Source organism: Gambusia affinis, linkage group LG05 (assembly GCF_019740435.1).
Source record: "Gambusia affinis linkage group LG05, SWU_Gaff_1.0, whole genome shotgun sequence".
Classification (NCBI taxonomy): Eukaryota; Metazoa; Chordata; class Actinopteri; order Cyprinodontiformes; family Poeciliidae; genus Gambusia; species Gambusia affinis.
In genome coordinates this window covers 8,331,318-8,356,799 of record NC_057872.1, presented here as the reverse complement: position 1 = coordinate 8,356,799, position 25,482 = coordinate 8,331,318, and the positions used below count along the sequence as shown (strand labels likewise).

General features: G+C 41.2%; 2 protein-coding genes and 1 long non-coding RNA gene across 4 annotated transcripts; 1 reads left to right on the top strand and 2 right to left on the bottom strand.

The window, feature by feature from the left end:
- Nucleotides 1–752: 752 nt before the first annotated feature.
- tbc1d31 (TBC1 domain family, member 31) lies at nucleotides 753–13,075 on the bottom strand. 2 transcript variants are annotated; one of them, XM_044117765.1, is made up of 23 exons: nucleotides 12,662–13,075; nucleotides 12,333–12,473; nucleotides 11,752–11,867; nucleotides 11,431–11,609; nucleotides 10,648–10,799; nucleotides 10,396–10,555; nucleotides 9,197–9,397; nucleotides 8,934–9,107; nucleotides 7,940–8,019; nucleotides 7,709–7,855; nucleotides 7,481–7,614; nucleotides 7,262–7,395; nucleotides 6,706–6,885; nucleotides 6,393–6,625; nucleotides 5,485–5,557; nucleotides 5,286–5,365; nucleotides 5,065–5,200; nucleotides 4,852–4,944; nucleotides 3,963–4,091; nucleotides 3,627–3,821; nucleotides 3,370–3,439; nucleotides 1,322–1,474; nucleotides 753–1,196 (listed from the first exon to the last, which is right to left on the bottom strand). In XM_044117765.1, the coding sequence occupies exons 1-23, from the start codon at nucleotides 12,730–12,732 to the stop codon at nucleotides 1,045–1,047; spliced, it is 3,183 nt and encodes a 1,060-aa protein (XP_043973700.1). In that variant the 5' UTR covers nucleotides 12,733–13,075; the 3' UTR covers nucleotides 753–1,044. The 2 variants fall into 2 exon arrangements, with proteins under 2 accessions (XP_043973700.1, XP_043973699.1); XM_044117764.1 differs by having other exon boundaries at nucleotides 1,322–1,477; nucleotides 12,662–13,074.
- A 970-nt stretch (nucleotides 13,076–14,045) lies between these two features.
- Nucleotides 14,046–21,258, top strand: derl1 (derlin 1). Its single transcript, XM_044117809.1, has 8 exons — nucleotides 14,046–14,445; nucleotides 15,998–16,109; nucleotides 16,201–16,265; nucleotides 16,830–16,856; nucleotides 17,943–18,038; nucleotides 18,160–18,212; nucleotides 18,294–18,404; nucleotides 19,309–21,258. The coding sequence occupies exons 1-8, from the start codon at nucleotides 14,293–14,295 to the stop codon at nucleotides 19,457–19,459; spliced, it is 768 nt and encodes a 255-aa protein (XP_043973744.1). The 5' UTR covers nucleotides 14,046–14,292; the 3' UTR covers nucleotides 19,460–21,258.
- Nucleotides 21,259–23,217: 1,959 nt separating this feature from the next.
- LOC122831557 lies at nucleotides 23,218–25,478 on the bottom strand. The gene is made up of 2 exons (XR_006370716.1): nucleotides 24,218–25,478; nucleotides 23,218–24,080 (listed from the first exon to the last, which is right to left on the bottom strand). It is a non-coding gene; the product is annotated as an uncharacterized LOC122831557 (long non-coding RNA).
- Between the last annotated feature and the right edge of the window lie 4 nt (nucleotides 25,479–25,482).

Sequence of the window (25,482 nt, the reverse complement as noted above, 5' to 3'; positions counted from 1 at the left end):
TTTTTACCTTTTTGGAGGTTTTTCTGGTTTGGTTTTTGCTTTGCACTGATGCCACCCGTCAGGTTTAAAAGTTAAACACGAGTCTTTGCAACAACTTCAGTAGATAATTGTAGCTTTTCACTGCCCTGGACGCTTTGGTCACGCAGCGGCCGCTTTTGAAAAATGCTCAGGTGGCGTATTTTAGGTAAAATGTGAGTAAATCATTATAAAAATGTGTCAAGATGAGATAAATGGGAAACAAAAGTTACCATAAAACAGACCGAACACTGGCGCCTTTATCAAAAATGACTTTAAACGAGAAAAAAACATCTTTGATATAATAAAGATAAGAAAAGATCAAATTAGAGCACTGGTGCTCTTACCAAAGAAAATATAAAAATAAGTAAACTATAGTAATTATGGCCACTTATTATGGTTACAATGGCTGCAAGAGTTCATGCTGTACCGTCAGACTGCTCATTGTGCCCCTAAATTATACTCCTGTGTTTAAAGTTGTTGCTCCTTCCTTGTCAGAGGGTTTCAGTCTGAATAATACGCACGCTGAAGTCACGAGTACAGAAAAAACCGGAGACGTTCAGAGTGAGAAGACGCTCGGGTGAGTAGGAAGTGGAAATCAGAAATTCGAACACAGCACCAATCTGACACTGCTCAACTTGATCCATCTGGACCTTTTGCTCTTTGAAAAGTCCTTTGTCAGCAAAAAACTAATAAGTGCTTCAACAAAGACCGTAAAAGATGCAGGAACAACGCCAGGCAGGAGACGCATTTTATCGTTTGTTCACAAAATTCTACCCAGAACTGAAATAAATTAAACTTCTAACTGCGCTCAATGATGTTGTTAAGGAATCTTCTCATGCATGAGTTCATCTGCGTGAAGTAAACCCACAACCTGCCAGAGATGGAAGGGCGGATGATTCATAAACACGCAGCAGCCAGTCAGCACGCTCCACGGTCTGAGTCACTGTTTGTGTTTTGCTGCAGTAAGCAAAAGGTTCAGAATATGTTTCCTTAAACGGGGAGGCGACAGAAGGCAGCTGGTGGTCACTAGGACGCAGAGGACGGCGTGGGCACAGACGGTGAGGAGGTAGTGGAGGACTCTCTGGCTCGCGCTGCCAGCTTCTGTCTCAGCTCCCTGATCTCCTTCAGCAGCTCCCTCTCACTGCTGTCCAAGAGGGCCCGGCCGCGGTCCAGGGAGACTAACAGGACACAAACAGAACCCTTAATTACTATTAAATAATCATTACCACACAAAATCACTGAAGTAGATTAAGTACTAAAATGTACTTAATCTAATGACTTTTTACTGCTTAAACCGACTCACAGTTGGTGGTGGAGCTCCCTGAAGGTGAAGTGCTGTTGAGACACACCATGCTGGTGCCTTCCTGCCTCTGGGTGGCAGCAGAGCTCCTCGCTGTGGCTGTATTTACGCCTTTAGCTGCAACAGAAGCAGCTGGTCTGTGAAGAAGTCTCTCTCCTTCTGAGACAATAAAAAAAGACCAAATTAGTAGTGATGGGCAAATGAAGCCTCATGAAGCAATGAAGCTTCCGGCCCATTGCTTTGCCCAAAAGTTCATTACTCGATGCTTCATTCATTTCTCACTAGTGACACCTGCTGGTGAAGCTGTGGCCTTGTTACTCAGACAGACATATTTAAAAACAATTAGTAAATGCACTATTGTCACAAAGTTTTTGTCAAACTCACGTTTAGTAACAGGAGAGTCAATTAAATCCTATTTAACTAATCTTTTTTAGTTATTAAAATTATTTGTTGCCAATCCTAATGGCTGTTTTCTTCTGTCATTGACTGATTTAACAATAGACATTTGTTTTGGTGTACTCGGAGTCCAGTGCTTGTTGGGGCAGACAGTTTTCTTTGAGTTTTGATTTGCCTCCTGAAAAACTTTCTATTGGCTCTCTGATCTGATCCCTTATATTTTTACTCATAAGCCAGAATTTTACTCGTCCAACAGCTTTAAGTCTGTTTCTGCTGTGCAAGAATGATATATTTTTGCTGAACAAAGAAATGGTGAAAATTTCAAGAAGGTGAAAATTTTAGAGGTGAAGGGTTTAATTATTGTTATTTAAGAATATTGTGAGTGAATCATCTCAAAGTATTCCCAGATGTCAGATTTTTTCTTCTTGCTGGCTCCATTTCAATCAAGTTTATTTGTGTAGCACATTTCAGCAACGATGCAATGTCAAAATGTTTTACTTAATAAAAACACATAAATATAAAGTCATAAAATATGCCACAATAAACCATTGAGAAAACTGGTAACAAACATTACATTTTGATGAGTGTCATCATCAAAATCATTAATACACATGAACTATAAAAGGTTCCTTTTATTTCGGCCACTTATGAAGACAAATGCTCCACTCATGCGATCAAGCAGCGGCTCATCACGCTTTTATTTTGAAAACCGACACGCAAAATGAAGCAGTCACGTGACCCATGCAATGCGAGGCCTCGTTTGTTGCCAGTCACGTGGTTTTCAGCAAGACGACACAAGCCTCGAAGCGGGGCTTCATTGACACGCCCCCTTATTACTCGGTACAAGCCTCGAAGCCTGGCTTCAGATAGCCCATCACTACAAATTAGATCTGTGTAGTGCAGGTTTCCTGGCACATCATTTATGTTAAAATTCATTGGTGCGAGTTTTTTATTCTGGTAAAGAAGACTGGAATTGATTATAATTGATTAAACACATTCTAAATATTATTTGAATTAATCGTTTGGAAATGTTCCAATTTAAAATCCTGTAATGGCAAAAGAAAATGTTTTTAATCGATTTTGTGCAATACAGCTCATTTCTGTGGTAGTGACTGGCAAGCAACTTGATACACGACACTGCCACCTTGTGGTCGGGAGCAGTCTGAGCAGAAACAAGTCAGAGCACAATGAAAGAGTGAAGCCTTTCTCTAACACCCCCGCGGAGGTGACGGTGCGCATGCGCAGAACGCACGGCTGTAAGGTTTATGTTACGCGTGCACGGGATGGCAATAACAAAAACAATGGCGGATAGCGTTATGCTACGTTGTACTAATAACTGGTTCCGTTTTAACACGTTTCTGGTAAAGAATAAATGTGTTACATGAGCTCTTCGCTCCTGGGAGACGGAGGCAGGTTATTGTTTACAATGAGGCGGAAGCTAAGGGTGAAAAGCGCCTGCGCGTTCGATGACAATCTGAAAATCACATCGCCATCTGGTGGCCTGACATGACAACTACAGCTGACTCGAAAAGCTCCCCCCCCGTCTACATCGGAAAATGCAGGCAGTTTCCGGACAACTTTCTCGGGTAAATTTAAAGACTGTTTGACCATTTATTAATGTCCACCTCTACTATGATGTGTGTGTGGTGTGTTACCTGTGTCTGCTGTGGACCAGGCCAGTCGCTGCTCCTGTAACTCTGCTCTGCTATTCATCACTTCATCCCACTGCAAAATAAACACAGCAGTCACTCTCCATGAATAAAAACAGTAAAAATAAAAAACAACCTGAACAAACCCCACACTTCTCAGAGATGAAGCCTATTTTGAAGTCTGAGATAAAATCACACCTGTATTATTTGTTTCTGTTCCACACTGTAAACACTGACAAAAAAAAAAAAAATCCTATTCTCACTTTTCTTCCTGCCACTTCTCTCACGGTGTGAGCCAGTTTCTCTTCCTCTGCCAGAGTTTTTCTTTGAAGCTCTGCCAGCAAATCCCTCTTCCTCTCCTGCTCAGCTTCGACCTGCTGCAGGCGCCCCAACACCTCTCTCTGCCAGTCCGACTGTAGGCCCTGCTGGTACGCCTCTGCCAGGGACTCCCCTAGGACCTGTGTGAGAGTTTATGTCGCATGAACAGAAGGTAAATATTGCAGAAACTTGGACCAAAACCCAAGTTATGGTGACTGCTTAGTGCTTTCCTTGGAAAACTGTTGTCAGGTGCTAAATTTCCAACGGGGTGTGTCGCTGACCTGCAGGTTGCTCTCTGCGCCGTGCAGCAGCTCTGGGCCAGTATTGTCTGCTCTCTCTGCAGCTCTCATTTTCAGCTGCACCTCCTCTTCAACCTTTCGTCCGACGTGCTCCTGCTTCTTCAGCAGGTCCTAAGCAGCAGCAGCAGCAATTTTTTTCAGGGTTTGTTCACTAATCCCACAGTTAAACATTAAACACTTTCCAAGAATTTTCAAGGTAAGTTTTCAAACATTTCCAGCACCCCAGTGGAGCAGGGAGGAGGTAAGCTAAAATATAACAACATTTTATGTTTTGAAATGTCTTTATAACATTCACCCTATTACACCCGACTGGTCCAGGAATAACACACGAACTAAACAACAAAACATTATGAAATATAAGCCAACCTGTATTTCAGTTACACAGATAAGAACATAATTGAGTCATTAGGAATAATAAATACTCAAAACTAAAATAATAAAAAAACTATATTTTCTGGCTTTGTTTTCTGGTATTTAGCAAATCGAAATAATTTTGGTAATTCTAAATTAAGCTAAAATAAAAACAGTACAGTCTGATCTAACTCCAGACCTTGAGACAAAAAAAAAGTCTGTCTTTCTTTAGGAGTATGAAAATATCTGATTTTAACTATAAATAACGTTTTCCAAATTTAGGCCTCCAATCAAACATTAGATTGCAGTTAATTACAAAACTGCGCAGTTTGGAACTCAAGCACTTCTTCAAGGATTTTACAGAGAAATCAAGCACTTTCCAAATCGTAAAAATACCTCACTGAAATTCAAGCGTTTTCAAGGATTTCAAGCCCCTGTCCAAACCACATAGAGAACCATTAATCTAAGTGTTTTGTGATGTAAAATATGTTCCCCATTAGACCCAAGCGGCTCTCGTCACCTGCTCAAGCCGTTTCCTCTGCACCTCCAGCTCCATCTGTCTGACTTCTAGATCCTGAACCGCTGCGGCCGTCTCTTGCTCCCGCTGATCCATCTGCAGCAGAACGCGGGGGTTGAGTATCGAGGTTCATCATAAAAAACAAAAAAGCTCAACGCCGTGGACGACATGTCAGGCACGGCAGCTGTAGTTGCGCTCAGACGCAGAGAAGTTTACCTTCCTGTTGATCTCCTGGTCCAGCCTCTGTATCTGCGAGGCTTGGAGATCCTGTTGGTGCTTCAGGAAGCGCCTTCTAGTTGCGTCCAGCAGGTGTAGCTCCTTCACCTTCAGCTCTCTCTTCATAGCTGTCAGCCTAAACGGCGTCAAAACTTTAGTAACTAATGTTGCGTTTCTTCGTTTGGTAGCAACAACGAACACGGGAGACGGTTATTGGATACTTTGCCCTCTGCTGTGCGAGCTTCTCCTCCTCTTGTGCCAGGATGGTTCTGCGCTGCTCCTCGGCTTTCTGAAGCAACTCCTACATTGAAATGGTTTAATTTTGATCATTCTGATTATTTCAGGTGGTTTGTATTCAAATCTGAACACTTTGACACAATACAGTCTCTGCTTGTGAGGAAGTCTAGTAAATAAATCCACCTGCTGGGCGAAGTAGGCTTTCTCTTCCGCTTGGCGGCGGACAAAGTCAGCTCGCAGTGCCGACAGCTCCTCCCTGAAGACGACACAAAAGTCGCTTTAAGTTTGAATAACTTAGGATCAGACTAGAGACACAAACAATTAATCGCCTTATGATTAATTGTTTATTAATGGCTAATTAGTTGCAACAATGGTATCTTTGTCCAAATCAAATGTTTTGCATCGAGGGCCAAAATACCCAACTTGAAAGTCGTCAGGGGCCAAAATTTGTTTTCTCCTTCAATCTATAATGCAAAAACAACATAACTGATTTTTTTTCTCCTTTATCTGCACAACAATAAATTAAACAAGTTAAAATAAATTTAAAAAACATTGTATTAGGATGTCTTAGTGTTTACAGTTATTTAACTTTTTGGGTCAATTAATTTCTATAAAATATCTTTTTTATGTTTGTGGCATGACGATGAAACAAAAATAAAAGAAAAAAGTGTATATATATATATTTTTTTACATTTTTCATTTAAGATATAAACTTGGTAACAGTGAGTATCCATCTGCACCGGGTCCATGTGTCAGAGGGCTAAATTTGAACATTTAAGCCCTTCCTGTTATGGAAAGACGGTCAAGAGAAAACTCCGGTTTTTAAAAAAACTCCCGCTTATTAATCATTAGTCAATCAATACCAATCAACTTTAGATTAACTCGTTAATGCATCCTTAGCTCAGACAGGATAAATAATAATAATAATAATAATAATAATAATAATAATAATAATAATAATAAAAAGGTCATTCAAAGGTCGCAGTTGGAAAGCATAAAAATATGTTTAACCTTCTCTGCTCACAGATGTCATTACATCATCATGCAGCTGTGATGATGCAGTCATATTTCTGCTATTGAGATTAGCTTGCCTTTCTTTTAGATACTCCATCTCCTGCAGCCGTATTCGCTCCCTCTCCCTGCTTTGGTATTCCACTATGAATTCTGGGTACTGGTTGAAGATGGGGTACTGGCCGCTGGTGAGGGGCGTAAAGTCGGAGAGCAGGGTTCGGGGGTGGATGGCGGCCGGCGTGCTGCCAGTAATCCTGTAAGCCTCCTTTATCATCGCCGCAACGTCCAGGTTGTTACGATGGTGAAAAAAGTACTGAGGAGGAGGAAGGGACATTTGTGAAGCGGAAACAACAGATCGCAGTGGTGGTTAAGACGGAGGGGCAGAAAGTGTACCTCAAAGTCCTTCTTCTGGGAGCACAGCAGCAGAGGTTCCCGGCAGGAGATGACGTAGGCCACACAGGCCATCAGCAGGAAGGACGGATGGTTGGAGAAGACGTTGTCAAACAGCCGGAGCCACTCGTCGCGCGTCAGAACCTCGGAGAACATGGTCTCCAACAGCGGCCACACGTACAGCTGGGACAGACAGAGAGACGGAGGTCAGGGTTCTTAGAAATGAGGATAAACCCGCCTGATCCGTTACTGTAATGTGCAACTCTCTGAACGTCTAGTCTCTGACAAGTCTCCTAACATTCAGCATGGGAAGATTACAAAGTTTACCAGACGGAAAATTCTGAGTCGCTTGTGGCACATTTTGAGAGAATGCATTGAGATGAACAGATGAACAAATGGTGGATTATGGACCATCAGAAGAATAGATGATCTTAAAAGATGGATGGATGGATTAATTAAAGCCTAGAAAGGGCGGAAGCTATTTTCCGTTCCATCCTATCCAGACCTGAATCAGCAGAAGTCAGACTCCAGACTGCCTCTCTGTTGCTGCTGCCGTTACCTGCGTGGTGATGCCGCAGTCCTTCAGGTGCTCCAGCAGCTCCTTGTCGTGATGAGCCAGAATGTTCTCCGCCATGCTCAGGATGTTCAGAGGAGGGTTGGGGAAGTACTCGAACCAGTGCTGGCACCAGTTCACTAAACCAGCACACAGTGAGTCAGCAGAAATTACAGAGTAAAACTTTAATCTAATCTTTGAAACAGCGTCGCAGTAAAGACGTACCGATAACGGTGGCCACCACCTCAAAGCAGAGCATGGGGTTGTTCTGGAAAAGCTTGACAAAAGGAAACGATAGCAGAGGAATATATTCCACCTCTGAAAAAATGGCTGCCCAGTGAGCTAAGGCAGACAGAAGCCTGCAGAGGAGACAAAAAAAAAAAAGATTCACACAATTAAACCAGACAAAAATCCCTCCTGCAACTTTAAGCAACATTTGCAGGAGAAACAGACCTTTGCAATCCTCTCTGCAGTTTCTGGCTCTTGATTGGGTACTTGTCTTGCAGAGTGAGGAAGGCTGAATGCAGGCCTTTGTCGGTCAGGCTGCTGTACGCTGCGTGGTTCTCTGGGAGACACAGCAGAGACTTCCACACAAACATCCTGCAGAAACCACGCACAAAAGGATTGTAAAGTATCAAAATGCCCTCAAATATGGCAACATGTTTAACAGAAAGAGGTTTGCACCTGTATTTAGCTGGAAATTCCCCAAAAGCTTTCAGCAGAGCTACAAGTCTCTTCTTGTTCAGGCCAGCAGGTAGTTCGTTCTAAAGCACAAAACGAGAGAAAACCAAATGATCAGTGAATCTTCCTTGTTTGATTGAGGAAATATATTGGATGACAGACATTTCGTCATGTTACAATCAAACTGTGGCATGCTTATCATGAGTTAGACCATCGGAAAACTATTTTATAACTGTGAAAATAAAGAATAATACAATTAGGTGCATAAATATCTCATTCGTCTCAAAAGGAACCAGATTTCTTCTGGTTTTTTTCCCCAACAACTGAAAATTTTGTTGGTCTACCACATAAAATAATGATTAAATGAGATTAAAAACTAGGGACGCACCGATCTTAATTGGAAGCACCAATATCTGAGGTTTTGGTATTGGCTGGTACCGATAACGATCGTGCTAAATTGACGGAAAACATTTATTTTTGTAAACACAGACATAACTGTACAATTTTATTTGATAGTTCTGCATCAGTCCAGGACATTTAAATTCACATTTCACCAACTCGGTCAAATATGTAAAAACAGCACAACTTTAATTGGAGTGGAACAGCCACAGTAAATAAACAAAGAAGAAACTGAAACTGACTAAAACAATAGGTTGACTACTTTGGTCAAACATGTAAAAATAAACTGCACCAAACCTTTGAAATTGTTCAGAAAGTGTAATTAGAAATTCTAAATATAATGTCAAATAAATAATAAAGCAAGATGTCGCTCAGAGCACAAAGCATAGAATTAGACTGACTAGATCTGCCCTTCTGGATCAGACACCAATGCCCCATATAGAATTTTTTTTAAATATCGAGACAGATACAGAGATTAATATCGGATCGGTGCGCTTCTGGTAAAAGCAAGGGTAGAATTTGCTGTATTATAATAAAAATAATAAAACAAACGTGCTAGAAGCATTGATAAAAGTGATTCCTTCTGTGTTTCTCCTACCTCTTTGTCCTCAGCTGAAGAGCCTGCAGCAGGGGGTCTCAGTATCTTCACCTGTGTTCCTCTGCCTGATCGCCTGGCTGGTCGGACCGCCTCTGACCTAACCTTCATCTTTATGTTGGAAAAGTCGTGACCAGCTCCATCGCCAGAGACTACGGCCACCCGAGACGGAAGAGGCTGCGGCAAGGACGCACAGATGCAAAACAGAACAGCCTTCAGCGACCCAGTGAGAACACGTGTTCTGTGGCAACGTGTTTCACCGTCACCTTCTTCAGTTCCTGCGTCAGGCTCTGGACGCTGTAGATGTTGATGCTTCCGTTGTCCATGATGGCTGCCATGTGTCGGCCGTTGGGGCCGACGGCGACGGCGGTGATGGCTTCGTCCACGGATCCCGTGTGGAAGAGGAGTTTGCATGTGTGAATGTTGATGAACCGCATCACACCGTCCTGGCTCAACACCCCTAAAGTCTGTGGAGACCAAAAAAAAAAAAAACTAAACATGAAAACTGCAGGACTGCAGAAAAGAAACTGCAGACGGGGAATAGAAGTACAAAAGAAGGAAGCTGTTCTCTCCAATTAATTCTGCAAACATCAGACGGCCGTTCCAAACATCAAGCCTGAATTATTTAGTTCTTCTCTATTTGGATTATTCCCTCCATTCTAGTACATTTCTGATTTTTGTCAATCTGCTCGCCTTGGGCACACGATCATATCAGGACGTCCAGCTCATCGGTGTCTGGCACCATCCAGAAAATATGGCTGAACCTTCTTTTTGTCACTTCAAGAAATGTCAAAATATTTCTTGAAGTGAACATTTTGTTTTTCTGTCTAGGAAAATAGAAACTGTGAAAGAAACAAAGCTGTTTTCCTCAGAGAGGTCAATGGGAAAAGGAAAACAAAAGAAATCCCACAGGAGGTGAAGCAATATGAACAATAAAATTAAATTTGTACTTTTCTATATGTGTGTGGGTGTGTGTGTTTGTAATGAGTAACTGCTCAAAAATGTGGAGGTTTGCCATGGAATAATTTCATTATGCTGCGAGTTTCTGTCCCTCTTTTCATTTTTGTCTTCAGATATTCTGCGGTAGGATGATTCTGAACAATTTGAACATCTTTTAAATAAATGCATTTCAATAAAACACATATTGAAATATATCAGTCAGCTTGAATTCACATTTATTCACTGCTGAATAGCTTCAAAATAAATCTAAGATCTACAACATTAGTGGATATTTATGTCAAATGCTTAAGTTGCTCATTTTCTGGGATGTTATTATTATTATTTTTTTTTTTAATCTCTTCAAACCCAGAATCTAACCAGGTTTCTAAATGTGGAGGCAAAGTGAAGAACATCGGTTGTGATGGAGGATGACTTTCATGTCAAACTCAGCAAAGTCAAAAGAAAAATAACAGAGGAAGATCTTAAAAAAAAAAAAAAATTAAATAAAGTCCTGCTGCTGGTCTACCTGGTTGGCTCCACAATCAAAGCTTTCAGGCAGGAATTCCAGCTGCCTGACAGTTCGGACCTGAGACGGCATCTGGATCACCCTGACCAACTGCTGACTCTCCAGGCACCACAGGTGCAGCAGGTTGGAGCGGCCCCCGGTAGCAAGGCTTTTACCGTCTCTGTCGACACAACACCCAAGTTAAAGCCTTCTGACCCCTGCAGAGTTTTATCGACAGTCACACGCAGCTCATCGAATGGGCTGGAGACCCACCGTGTGACGGCAAAGGCCTTGTAAAAGATCCTGGGTCCGGAGTCGGGAACGGGGAGCTGGTACCTGCAGAACAGGGTGTCGCTCTCCCACGCAAAGATGGAGTCGTCGCTGAAACAGCTGAGGATGGTGTTGCTGAGGGGGAGGAAGAAAACCTGAAACGCAGGAAACAGAGAGTCGCTGCAGAGCTGCCAACCACACAGAGTGACTGAGCTGGACCTTGATGCAAAAAATTACAGGTTAGTCAGAGACCACTGTCTTAAACTGCTGACTCCTTTAAATCAGCGCTAAAAATGAATACGGTAGCTTTATAATTTATTTTCGGTCTCAATTTAGTATTTCCAGAAAAAAGTCTAATTATGTCTCACATCTTTATGCTTTTATGTGATTGTGTATCAGATGTTGTTTCCTCCTGCGAAGCACTTTGTGTTACAAAGTGTATGAATGGAGCCACACAAAGAAGCTTCTTTGGTAAGACTTTAATTGAAGGGCTGTCCATAAGACTAACACGACATTCATGAGTCTTCATGAATGTTTATGACTGTTGCCGTGAAGTGTGATTCTGTAAATAATGACATTTTTAATGGACTTTTAGAGTTTCAAAACATTTAAGGACAAGTGTAAGACCATTACTGAAACCTTGTTTTGGAGTAACTCACCAAAATTGTTGATTATAATTTTTTTTTTCTTGAAAGAAAAAAAAAAGACTTTAGATTTAAATCTAAATCTGTCAGAAGTATGAGTGAACCTGGGTCCAACTATGTGGCGCCGCAACTGTTTGTTTACCTTCTGTATGCCGACAGACTGTCTGATGTTCAGCTTCCTCTTCCTCTGGAAGGTGTCCAGGTCCCAGAGCTGAGCTGTGTCTGATGATGTCGTGATGGCGTATCGGCCTGAGCTGTGGACGGATATGGAAGTGACGGCTCCCTCGTGACCTCTCATCCAGCTGACCAGCTGCTTCGTGTCTGTGCAAGTAAACACGTGGCACGGCAGAGAAAAAAAACACCGGCGTGTTGAGGAGATGCTTCCGACATATTTCGGTCCGTCTGTCTTCGCTTCCAGATAGTTTTGCTGCTGAAAGGTAAGATTCAGAAGAGTCCGTCTCACCTTTGTCAAAGCATTTGATGGTGTGGTCAACCAGAGCTACAAGAAACTCAGTTGTCCTGCGGAGGCTGAATGCCAGAGCAGTACAGGCTTGTCCTGTCCTCAGCACCAAGCGGAACCTGCCCAGGAACGGGGAGGGGATGTTTAGACATCAAGTATCTAGGCTCTAAGAACTTAGCATTATTGTTCTACGCATAAATTAAAACAAAACTTTCATAGCTCCCATCAGCGCAAACCATCCCTCCAGTTGTGCTGAAAGACATCCAGTACTGTCTTTCAGTGGGAACGATGCATTCAGGGTAATGTTCATTTGCATGTAGACCAAAAGATTTCATTTTGATCTCCTCTGACCAGAACACCTTCTTGCTGCTTGTGGCCACCTGCAAATGGCACTGACAAATCTAGCGTGTTCCTTGCACAGATAAGTCCCAACTAATTACTCCTAATCGCTGCGGTTGTGATGTGACAAAATACAAAGCAGTGCAACTGGAAGGACTGATTTTGTGAGACGCTTTAAATGCTCATTTATTTGCGTTTTACTCCGCAGCATCCCCTCACACCCAGCGGGACCCACAGATAGTCACCTGTTTCTACTGATGTCAAAGAAGTAAATGTTGCCATGGTGATCTCCGGCCAGGAAAGAGTCCCCTGTGGTGTCGAAGGCCACATGGAGGAAACGCACCGTCTTGGACTGCTGAGCAGTGCGGACCACCGTCGCCAACACGCTGAGGAGGGGAAACCCACGGACAGGATGAAACGAATAGAAAAATAACATTTTAATGGAAATCAAAACTTTGCCACGTTAAACCTTTAACATGTCTGCTTTAATAACACTCTGTAAGCTCAGTAGCACTTGATCACTGCTAATGAAACAGGTGTTTTAAAGAGGCATCCTGGATATATTCAAACCTACCTTTTGCCGGGTGTTGGTTTACGATGCCATACTTTCCCTTCCTCTTTGTTTCCAATGTCCGTCACCTCCATTAAAAAAATGTCTCTGCCGATTAAACAATCACTGGAATAAAATTCACTCTCACTTCTCTATGTTCCTGACCTGACAGAGGGAACCAACCTCCATAAAGCAGAGGCAAGCTGAACAGAGGCGGAGCAAACAGCGCGAAATTTAAACTCAAAATCTTCAACTTTATTCTGTAAAAGTATCGACAAAAAACTTTGTAAACATCAGCATAAAAATCTAAAGCTAACAAAAACTCGACTGAGCTCTAACAAATGAGCAGAAGTACAGCTAAACAGCTGCTGGTTAGGCAGCTTACATGTTTGTTTTGAAGACGGTTACTCGTCGCTCAAAGATGACGTAATTAGCGTTGAATCGTGGGAGTCGAAGTTTAGTGTGTGTTCTTTGTGGCTACTTGTTACTATCACTTTCTAGAATGAAACCTGGAACAAAATAGTTTCAAAAATATCTGTATTGTTATCGAGGTTTAATAAATATCTGGACAGTTTAATTGGTTGAACTATACTAACATAAAATGTTGAGTTTCAATTTTATTAATTATAATTGTACATGTTTGTTGCAAAAATACTGCTTTCAAGCGGTTTTCTGTGTTATCACATATGTTGTAGCATATTTAAAGACGTGTTAAGGGAGCCTAAACAAGAGTGGGATTTTACATAATTAAAAGCAAGTCTGGTGTTATAACACATTTCTACGGATATTTTCCTTGCGATCTAGATCTTGTCCATATTTATCATCTTCTTTCAGTTTAAAATACTTCTCAGTTGCTGAGTCAACTGGCACCGATACGCCTCTTTCTTTTGCTGGCTTCTTCTGAATGGTCAAGGGGGCGCTGTACAAATTTGACAGGAAATAGAACATAAACAAAAATCTGGCACAAATTCAAAATGCATCCGGTCCTACTAGCCTCTTAACATTCAAATTAAGAGTGGTATTATGCCTATTTTGCAGATCAAAGTATTGATTTTTATAGTAGGTACTTATTATATTATATTGTATTATATTATATTATATTATAATATATTATATTATGATATGTATGACCATGTATACAACTAACTGAAGTAAAGAACAAATGTAAAACTCTTTAGAAGCCTTTAATCTATGTCACTTTAAACAATTAAAATGTAGCAATGGATCTGCTGACAATGTCTCAAGAATAATATAAAAACAACAATATATATCCGTAGTTTCTGTAAAATCAGCTTGTACTTTCATGCTTTCACATATTTCTAAATTATCCTTCTGACAATAAAGGTTTGAAAATTTTACAATTTATTATTTTTCGGGTAGACTGAATATAATTTGTTAGAACTTTGTAGGGGGATATGATAGGTACAGTTGTTGCCTTTTTCGATGAAAATCTGAACCGGAAGCTACCGCTCGGAGTTTTGTGACGTCAACAAATGCAAAACTAGCTCATAGTGATTAGCCACGTCATGTTAACTTAGCTGCGGACCAGCTGTCAAACAAACCCAAGAAGGCTTGTAGTTTAAAGCGAGTTTGAGTTATTTTTAAAGAATATACTTTGTTTCGGCTTTATTGGTTGGCAGGAGTCCTATGGAAAGATGTCAGACATCGGGGACTGGTTCCGAAGCATCCCTTTGATCACCCGGTATTGGTTTGCTGCTTCGATTGCTGTTCCTATTATCGGTAAACTAGGATTGATTGATTTTAGGAACCTTATGCTGGTCCCAGAGCTGGTCTTTAGCAGATTTCAGGTGAGTATATTATGGTTGTCTCTTTGAGCCAAAGCGTTGGTTGTTGTTGAGGTTCTATTTATGTGTTCGGATTGTTAGCAGCTGGCTAAGCCCAATAGGCCTTCTGCTACAGCCAATCAGAGGCCGAGACGTAGGTTGGAACTTCCGGAAGTTTTGAACATGTCCCCTAATGTGCTCACACGAAAATACTCAGTGAACCGTGTCATTCTAAAGTGTTATCGGTGACGAATTTAATGTTTTAATTTTTCCACGTATGTGATAACATTTCTGTTTTAGAGGGCTTGTAAATATGTGTTTATTTTTAGGGTGTTGTTCTGGTGTGGTCCACAAGGCGGCGACTGTACGACAGTAATCACGAAAGACGTTCTGCTTGAATGTGTGCCCGAGGGCAGTGTAATTCAGAAAAGGATTTTTAAATGTAGCATTAAAAAAGCAATTAATATCGTTCTACATAATTATTTTTGTTCCGTAGAAAAAATATCCAGTAATGATAATTGTATTCACATGTTCTCTTAAATGACGGAGTTTAACAGTAAAATGACATATAATTTACGTTATATTCTACAAGAGACCATATCGATAATATATGCTTCAAAATGAAGTATTTTACAAGTAAAGAATAAACTAGAATTATAACTCAAACACTGTTTACCTCACAAGTGTGTTGTGTATGGATGAGTATAATAAAACATTTCACAAAGGCATGAATACTTAAAGAATAATACAATCCACATCCATTTATCCATCAAAAATACAGTCAGCGTGCCCATGTTTGTGTGGATGTGTGTATATTATTTTATTTGAATCTCAATCTTAACAGACACATAAGGTGTAGTTTGGTGTGTGTTAGGGGTTGGAGTTGCCAAAAGGACCCATACACACAACACAAAAATGAGACTAACATATATCTCTTTAAGATCTCACCAGATTATTTTATTCAGCTTACACACCTGTTTGTATTCCACTGTCAATTAAATAATAATAAAAAAAAAAGTTTTATGTAAGGAGATGGTTGTAACATGTTTACAACAGGTGTTATAACACACTCCAATACTGGCAGCCATGGCTCAGCTAAAGAATAGTTTGAAACTAGCTTGGTGGAAAATGCATTAAATCTTGCCCATTAAGCTTCAGTTTGATTCCATGTAAGTCATATGACTTTTATCAGTTGTATTAGTACCAAACAAAATTTTGTGCTGGCCAAAAAATATACATATTTCTATCTCATAATTTGGTTTCCATCTTTGGAGATCAAGTAGGAAATCAGTAAATCCTAAAATGACCAAAGGGCTGCTGCTGTCTCATCCCAGATTAATGGAATTGTTGGTGCGACAAAGAGAAATAATTTTTACAAGTTAATAGCTAAAGCGATTAGCGACAATTGTTCCTGGATTGTTCACAGAGCTCTGTCCCTTCAGCACACTTTAAACGCCGTGTTGTTCCGATCGCTGCCGCGAAAAGATCTATTAACACGGATAGAGAAGACTGAAAATGTATGATCTGTGATCCGCATCCCGTTTGTTTTTATTTTATTTTATTTTATTTTTTTCAGCTCTGGAGGCCGGTGACAGCTACCCTTTATTTCCCCATCACCCCAAACACTGGCTTCCTCTACCTGGTCAACCTTTACTTCCTCTACCATTACTCCACTCGGCTAGAAACAGGTGAGGCTGTCGGGCTGCTTACACTTTCTGTCACCTTTTTTTTGTGTTTTTTTTTTTTTTTTTTTATGTTTTCTTTCTTCCCAATTCTTAGGAGCGTTTGATGGCCGGCCTGCAGACTACGTTTTCATGCTCCTTTTCAACTGGATCTGCATTGTCGTATCCTTTCACCGCCTTCGCCAAATTAAAACCTTAAAGGACAGAAACGTTGAAAGTTGCAGCCCTTTGTCGGCCTGATGCTTTTGTTCCTCCTCTGTACCCCATCTATCTCTCTCTCTGACTTTTCTCTCCCTCTCTCTGCAGCAGAAGCATGCCATGTCAGGGTGGCTCTGCGCCAGTGGCCCAGTGTCAGGCTACCCTCTGCAGAGCAGAGAAACTTAATCTAGGTCACAAGCCGCACCAAGCGGCTCCACAGTCCGGCTCGGTTTGTTTTGTCAGGAGTTCAGTGCTAATTAATTGGCACCTCAGACTGAGTCACATAAAAATCAGGAGTATTAATTTTCCAGTTTTTATAACCTCAGGTAAAAAACAGCAGGAAGGCGTGATCCGTCAAGGTCGGCTCCTTTGCTCCAGCGTGATTGCCAGGTGCTTTTAGAGCTGAAATGCGGATTTAAATGGGTTTTTTGGGGGTTTTTCCCCCCCCTCCATGAGTACCTTCTCCCTAATCCGGAGGCTGCAAATGAAACCGCCTACAGCTTGTTGTCCTTGACTCGGCGTCTCTAGATAACCGGGCTGCTGATGAACATGCGGGTAAGAATTTTCGCTGTGTAGGTTTGACTGTACCGAGTTGTTGAAGCATGCAGTGCTTGTTTCCAGGTAACACTGAAAACCCAGGATGCTGCTATGAAAAGCTGCACAGTATCTTTAGCAAAAGTGCTCACTTCATAAATTTGTAGAAATGTTTTTGTAACAATACAGTTGTGATCTTCATTGGATTTTATGTGATAAAAATCTGAAAAGTGTGGCCTGCATGTTTATTTAATCTCATTTGATCGAATGCTTAGTAGAACCCAATTTGGCTCTTTTTACAGGCGCGTGTCAGAGTTGGATACATTTTGTATGTTTATCGTCCCGCAACCAAGAGTTATTTTAGTAATTGATTATTTTTGACGATTAATCGATTAATCAAATGTGCTCATTCTGCATATTTTCCATTTAACCTCTGAAGGCTTTTTATCCAATCTTTGAAATGCATTAAAGGATCCAAATAAACAAATAATTTGATTACTTTAAAAAAAAAGAAAATCAACATTTTATTTTTAGAGTTCCTCTCCTGTACATTTGACATCAACAAGCTCTGAAGCTCAGGCATTTCTGGTCGACTTAACTACATTTTTATACAGTTTCAACTTAATCACTGTTGTTTGGATGTCTGGATTTGGTTTTCTGGACACATAGCGTTTCATACGTACCACCTCTTCCCCCCACGTTTGCTGTGTCCTCCACAAGGTTTGTGGCAAACTTGACATATTTTTGTGTCTAGTTTATTTCAAGGTATCAAAGCTGGGGGAAGAACACAAAAGCACGCCACACTTTTCAGATTCGTATTCCATCGTTTACCGTCCACTTTGCAGTTCTGTTCTATTTTGTGTTGGTTTATGGCGTAGCTCTTATAAGCTCAAGGTTGTAACCGGACAACATGTAAAATAGTTCACTGGAGCCTGAAGACGTCTTGCAGTCGGATGTGTTTACTGGTCACTCAGACTCCTTTGTTCTGGTCCCAGTCAGGAAATGCTGGAGCGTTTTCTAGCTCGGCGAACAAACTCCGAGCTTTAGTCCTGAGTGTTTTACTTTGCGAGCGCCTGACTTGGCGTCGCCTTCTGTTGACGTTTTCAGCTGCTGATGATCCCACTGATCATGTCGGTGCTGTACGTCTGGGCTCAGTTCAACAGCGAGACGATCGTGTCTTTCTGGTTTGGAACTCGCTTCAAGGTACGCGCCTCAGACCTCGTTCAGATCAGACACGCAGCTGATTGTCAGAGGGACTTCTGGTGGTTTTGCTGCTGCTTGCATGTGAACGTTCAGTTAAAGATGTCTGCCGCTCTGTTTGTAGGCACATTATCTGCCTTGGGTCATCCTGGTCTTCAACTTTATCATCGGAGGATCGTAAGTACCAAGTACCGGACGTGTCGCAGCGGATCGGTGGCGTGAGGTCTCTTTAGTCTTCCTCTCTTTGCTTCTGTGCAGGTTTGTGAATGAGCTGACAGGCAATCTGGTCGGCCACCTCTACTTTTTCCTGATGTTCAAGTACCCCATGGACCTGGGCGGACGCTCCTTCCTCTCCACGCCGGAGTTCTTGTGAGTGTTCAAACAAAAGACGAGAGCAGAAATGCACTGATCCGTAACGTTGCGGTTCATTTCTAGTTTTTTGTTAAAAAGGTAAATTCCTCGTCTAATTTCTGCATTCAATAAAATTGGGTGGTAAAAATTTCACGATTGAAAATCTGCTAATACAGTAAAGTCCTGCAGGTTGTGTGTCAGCGGAGTCTGGACGAGTGAACTGAACTTTAAAGGATTAGAGCGTTTTTGTAGCAGCTGCCTCAAAATATGCATCCTACACTGCAAAAACACAAAATCTTACCAAGTCTAGTTTCTATGGAAAATATCTTAGTACACTTAAAATAAGACAAAACTAACTTACAAATAACTTTTCAGCAATATGTGGGAGTTTGTTTTAAGTCAAGAATTCCTTAATATTGATGGGTAAAGTACTAGTTACAAGAGAAGTCTGCAGGTAGAACAAGTGGAATAATATGGCAGATTTTTAAACTCTTATCTTGTACTTTTTCCATCAATATTCCTCCAATTTCTTGCTGAAAAGTTACTTCTAAGTTAGTTTTTGTCTTATTTCTAGAGAAGTAAGACATTTGTACCAGAATTAGACCTGGTAAAATGTTGTGTTTTTGCAGTGTATAGTACCATGAGTCATATTTACTTCCTTTCAAAAATAAACATCTTTAGCTAAAGCTGTAATTTATAACGTGTCAGATTCTTGAATCACTCACTAACGTTTCGCCTTTTGAAGATGTACCATTCATTTTCTGATGCTTCTCTGAATAAAATGAATTAAAAAACTGCTCGTCTTCGTCTTAAAGCAACAGTGAACCAAATAAAGTCGGGAATCTGTTCTGACCTCCAGCTGGTTGCGGTTGTTCGTAGCATTCGACGTTCTATAAGTCGCCTCTTTGTTTTCCTCCTCCAGGTATCGGTTCTTCCCGAACACGAGAGGAGGAGTGTCAGGGTTTGGAGTTCCTCCGACCAGGAGGCCGGTTCCCCAGGAGCCGCCAGCGGCAGGCGGGGGAGGAGGAGGCCGTCACAACTGGGGACAAGGCTTTCGCCTCGGAGGAGAATGAGATCCACTCCCCCTCAGCTCCTTCTAACAAACAACTGAGCAGTTGACTTCTTCTTTTTTTTTTTTTTTCTGCCTGAGATTTTTTGCTTCCTCACAATTTTCTGTTTTGAGAATGAGAGAGAGAGAGAGAAACTTTACCTCAAGTTTGATTCATGTGTGTGTCTGTGCGCGCGTTAGGTTTTAAAAGATGCTGCAGGATGAAACCGGAGAAAGTGTGTGTATGTGCTTTAAGCGGAACTGCTCCGCTCTGCACTACAGGACTCGGACTCTGACCGTAGGCTCGGCTCAGCCGTTTCTTCTGCTGCACGTCTCCGGCAGACGGAACTTATGAAAATAAATTTCTTTTTTTTTTTCCACGGTGACCCCGAACGCCTCCCGCTCAATTTCCGTCTTTCCTGTCCTCTTCCGCCGTTTTCCTCCACGACTCGACTGTCGACACGGGAGACGTTGCAGCTGCACGCTGTTGATTCGGACTCCTCCCTCCCTGTGATGCCATATCAGATTGCATTGTAATTATCACTGCCGATGCGCCGTCAGCCTTCCTCCAGCAGAAGAGAAGGGAAGCAACAGCGCATATAAAAAGAAAAAAAAGTATTCACCTCCTTGGATGTGTTGCCCTCTTTATTGCTTTTACAAATCAGTCACGATCAACAGAAGTTGGCTTCACAAAAAAAGAATAATCAATCTGTCTTCTGCAAAATGACAAACACTTAACATAAACATTCACCCCCTTTATATCAGCTGACCTAATTTAACAGAGCTCCAGTCAGTTAGTGCCAGCGATCTCACGTTAAGAATGGAGGTCACCTAAATGCGGTAACATAAAGCAGCCCGTAGATGGGAGGGCCAGTAATCCTGGCTGTCATGACAACGGGAAGAGAAAACGACACTAGAGGCAAATCAGAGTAAACATTGCTTAAAGTATAAGTCAGGGGAGGGATATAAAAAAGCTTCAGCCGGTGAAATGGTAGAGACTGCCCGTTGCCTGTGCTTTTCATCTCTTAAAAAGCACAGGCAAGTGACGATGAGAAGGCCACTGTTAAAGACAATTCATGTAGGCTTAAATAGAGGTTGCCAAACGGTAGAAGAGCGACTCCATGGTCAAGTGGAAGAGAGGGGTTTTTATTAGTGATGAGTAAAAATGAAGCTTTTCAGCCATCGAACAGAACACTATGTTTGGCAGATTGCAACACCGCACATCGTGTGCATGGCGGCGGCAGCATCATGCTTCTTGGCAGGACGGCTAGTAAAGGCAGAAGGTCAAACGAGTACAGCAAAATATTGAGAAATGCCAGAGAACTAAGGAGCTAAAGCGACACAGAAATTGTTTGAAGATGAACAGAGTGGCCTAGTCAAAGCCCAGACTTCAATCTGATAGAGAATTTGTCAGGTCTTGACACACGATCCCCAGTCGATCCCCAGTATCCCGACGGAAGATTGAAGAGTTTTGACAAGAAGAATGGAGTAAAACTCGCAGAGTCCAGCAAAAATCACGTCTGCTAAATATTTATGCAATCAGTGGTTTTCTTTTGTAAAAAGCAGTTTTTCCCACAGTCAATTTTTTTTCTATAACTAAAGCATTTGCCATTTTTTTGGCATTTGCCATTTTTTTGTCAAAAAAGTCAAATTTGTAAAACATCCAAGGGGGTGAATACTTTATTTTTATATATAGAAACTGAATTTAAGTTGTGTAGCGCTCAGGTCTGAGCTTGTTAAATATTTTCGAGTCTTTGGTGCGAAGAGCTGGAACTTTTTCTGACATGAGACGATTTAAATGAGGTACAAAAACAAAAAGAAAAAGAGCTGCTGCTTTCTTTTTTTTTGTAAATACAGCACATTATTGAAAAGATGAGTCTGGGTGTGTTGATTATTTTTTATTGTTGCCTTAATCCAATACTTTGTTAAAATAAACTATTAGAATATGTACAGAAGGAACGGTTCAGAATTGTTTCATTACTACTATTTAGGTTTCTCTGCTCTGGGACATAAATGCTCGTTTTCTCCTCTAAAAGAACAAACACTGACATTAATTGCCCTCTGACTCATCTTACATTGTTGCATTTATTTGGGCTGATTATCAGTTTCGTATTAATACATAAAGTAGAAGAGATGTCCATCTACTGGGTCATGTTGGTAACTGGTGCTGGAAGAAAACCTAAATATTCTCAAAGAACCCTCAAGCTTGAAGAGTTAACAGCAGTTCTTCCATTCTGCTCGACATGGCTCTCTGTCTAGGGCGGCATGTTTTTGGGGGTGGCACAAGAGATTGTAGACAAGCGAAAGGAATCTGCACACATTTAAGTTGGACATTTTAGATGTGAGGCATCAGTCAGGCATCAGATGAGCAGATTTATTCGATTCACATCAGAATTTCACACCAAGGAAGACAAGGAATCAGATGAGATACGACCCATTTATAATCAAATTTGCATTTATTTTATTCAGTCCATATAATTTCATTTTTATTTTAGCCTAACCAAATGTTTTCCTTAGGCGTGCATGTTCAATATAGACAATTATGTACACATTCGCATTATATTTCTTGTTTTGAGGATTGGATCTGGTTCTCTGGGCCCAATCTCCCGCATGGTTCAACCCCAGATACGACTTGTCAGACCAAGTTCACATTTCAATATGGCCGCTTCGCAGATGAAGATTAGGTGGAAAAGTATTTTACAAGACACGCATGTGAAAGTGCGTCTAGAATCAATCGTATATGCAGCGGCCCAATCTCCTCTGCTGATTGGGCAGTTACATGCAAGATTAAACATATTTAAAGTGGTGTCTGGTTATTAAAAGTGAAGTTTAAAACGTTTCTAAGAGTTTCAACGAACAATGCCTACGTTCATCGCCACGTTGAAATTCAGGCTTTTTAACTAGAAGCCGCTACCTCACCTCTGACGACAAATCTGTTGAGTTCGTAATTCATATCTGAAAAGTGTGGCAAGCATTTTTTTAATCAATCTAGGTTAGAATTTTTTTTAAAAAAAGTGTTCAAATGCTTATGCAAAGCACTGTGCTGACGCTGGCAGAGAATAATCCCAGTTAATTCAAATACCTAGCAATTTAAATCCTATTGATCTTCCTTTAAAAAAAAAAAAAATCCTATTCTTCATTTTTATTCAGACTACCACGGCATTTTGCAGTCAACTGTGTTTTTATTAAATTGCATCAGACTTAAAAGGTAGAAAATGAAAATGCAAGCAGTAATCCTGCACACGTCAAAAACAAGACGTTGAGTTATTTGAGACCGTGAACCCAAAGCAGCAGGAACCAACATGCAGCCAAACAACCTGCCGATGCTAAATCGTAGCTTCCCTCCCTCCTTCTGTGACTGAAAGAAAAAAAATCCCACCGATTTCATTCAGGTAGAAATAGAGGTCAATTTAAACGACACTTTCCGAGATGAGTTTAAAAAGAGAAAAACACTTGAAACTTTGTGACAGCTTTTGACATTCCCGCCGCCTTTTACAGCTCCGTTTCTGTTTCTCCCGACGTTCGTCGACCTCCGTTTTGAGCGTGTGCGGAAATGAAGAGGGGAATTAATCCCACCCTGACTCTAAAGCGAGGAAGCCTAGATAGAAGACAAGACGTATTTACAGCTAAACGGATGGATATATGTGAGAAGGTTCAGATAAAGGTGCTCAGGCTATTTAGAGTGCATGTAGCATTTTCACAAAGAAAAAAAAAAAGCTTTTGGCAGGTTCGGCCGAGAAGATTTACAACACAGAACTGTGAAGCTGCTCCACTCTGCTCCCTTTTTCTTTTTTAAACAAAGTAGACAGGAAACAACAGGTATGAGCTGGAAAGGCAGCATGGTGTCCAACAGACCCTGCATTCTCCGGGATTTATCAGTTCTCTGTAGAAATGTGCACATCATGCGCCGCATCGGCTTCAAGAACACGCCTGAAAAAAAAAATTGCTTAAACAAGCTGCGGATTTTATTTTTTTTGTTAAAGTATTTGCACCACTGCTGCTAATCAGTGTGTGTGTGTGTGTGTGTGTGTGTGTGTGTGTGTGTGTGTGTGTGTGCTCGCTGCAGTTTGTTTCCTCAGCTGCACACTCCTCCTACTCGCCTGTTTCGCACATCTGAGTCAGCATTGTATCACCGTAAAGGCATTTGAAAAGCAGCCTGATACGGGAACATCTACCACTACGGCAAGAAAAATATGCAAGTGCCATCAAGATCTACTCATAATGAGCAAAATGCAGATAGTTTTTTTTTTTTAAAGGAGGTTTCCAGCAAATAGACTATAATACATATTTGTTCTTATTACAGCAACCAAAAACATTCCAGGTTTTGGGGTGACATTCATTCATCTTGAAAATAAAGACTAAAAGAAAAGCTTGCCGCTCTGCACCTGAGCAGACCGCCTACTCTGTATGGCCAGAATATTTACAGAAATGTTACAAAAAAACAAACAAACAACTAAAAGCAGCAGTGGGAGTTCTGCATCGAGTCCAGCTTTGGCACTCCTCTTCACATCGGCGTCCGTTCTTCACCTCAGTGCCGCAAACGTCCCAGGCGCTTTGTGATGACATCACAGACACACTGCGTCTCTGATTGGTCGTCTTGACTTGCCCCAGGATGGCTGGAGAATCAGCATTTAGATTTGCCTTTCCTAGGACAGGAAGAGAGTCATATTCATAATATTGGCCAATATTTTTCCGATAACCGTTAAGAAGTCTCACTCTTCTTTTGGAGATCTGTTGTTTTTTTTTTCTTTTATCCATCACTCTCTTATTTACATAAACAAACCTTCTCCTTGCCCTTACATGACCATAATTATCTGCTTTTGTCTGCGCATTTGATGCTAATGGCGGTGCATGCCATCTTTTTGAAGGACCAATCAGACGTAATTACACACCAGCAACTTCCTGGACGGCTGCAGAAGCGCAGCTGTGCCCTCTTAAAGGAACAGTTCACCATTTAATTTCAGCCAAGTCACAATCTGTTCCTGCCACCCATTTGTTCTCTATAGTTCGTCCTGTCAGGAGTCACAGAGGGCTGGAACGTCTCCCAGCATCCACAGAGGAAAAAGCCTGGCAACAAAGCAGCAGCGGCATCAGCAATAACTGATTCTGAGGGCTGCAGACCAAAGCAGAAAAGTAAAAGTTTGGTTTAAAAAGTGAATCAAACCTAAATTAACCAAATCACTTCGTCTGTAGACCTGCAGGTATATAGACGATGGATTTTACTTGTCGATCAGAACTATTATGTTCAAATTTCTAGACATTTAGGAGGCGGTATTATGTGTTTTCTATGTAGTCCCATTTTATAGCACTTTCTAGTAACCATATTACCCTCAGTTGTTAGAAAAATTCTATATATATCAAATATGACTTTGTAATTTAACAACTTGAAATTGGGCTTCTGTCCCTATAAAAACTTCTGCTCTGCCACGCCACGTTCAGAAAGTCATCACAACATGGCTCCTCTATTAACCCTTTAACAATGTTTCTATCAGTGTGGCACTGAGAAGTAGCTCCTATAATGAGCTCAGCAGATGTGCAGCTCCGTCAGGTGTTTGCTAATTGCTGCTGGCTAGTCTGAAGGAGCTGAGTGGGGAAGTCATGGGGGAAGCCTGCTCTGTAATGCAGAAGCTCTGAAGTCTCTGCAATACAAACTGCTACAGGACATCCTTCCTGCCCACAGCCATCACCATCCACAGTAACTCTTTGAAAAACCTTTGCCTTTGGCATCAATAAAGTATTTCCGAATTGAATTGAATAAATAAAACCAAACAGATTTGGATGTAATTTAATCTCTCTGTTAATCCAGTTATTCTGTGCAGGGGTTAGGATGGAATACAAATGCACGCCACACTTTTCAGATTTTTATTTGTAAAACCGTGTGTCATTTTGCTTCCAGTTCATAATTACGTACCTTTTTTTTGTGTTTGCTCAACCACATAAGAGTCTAATAAAATAAGTTAAAATGAGATTATTATGTGACAAAAGCCAGAAGGGGTGTGAATACTTTTAGAAAACGATTTAAGCACACACAGATCTATGTGTAAACCT

Excerpts from the sequence above, each read along its gene's own strand:
- derl1 (XM_044117809.1), top strand. The coding sequence starts at position 14,293 with ATGTCAGACATCGGGGACTGGTTCCGAAGCATCCCTTTGATCACCCGG. Across the intron at positions 14,446-15,997 it reads TGGTCTTTAGCAGATTTCAG|CTCTGGAGGCCGGTGACAGC; the intron begins GTGAGTATATTA and ends TATTTTTTTCAG. Across the intron at positions 18,405-19,308 it reads CTCTCCACGCCGGAGTTCTT|GTATCGGTTCTTCCCGAACA; the intron begins GTGAGTGTTCAA and ends TTCCTCCTCCAG.
- tbc1d31 (XM_044117764.1), bottom strand. The coding sequence starts at position 12,732 with ATGGAGGTGACGGACATTGGAAACAAAGAGGAAGGGAAAGTATGGCAT. Across the intron at positions 10,556-10,647 it reads AAGGCCTTTGCCGTCACACG|AGACGGTAAAAGCCTTGCTA; the intron begins GTGGGTCTCCAG and ends TTGTGTCGACAG. Across the intron at positions 1,478-3,369 it reads CTGGTCCACAGCAGACACAG|AAGGAGAGAGACTTCTTCAC; the intron begins GTAACACACCAC and ends TTATTGTCTCAG.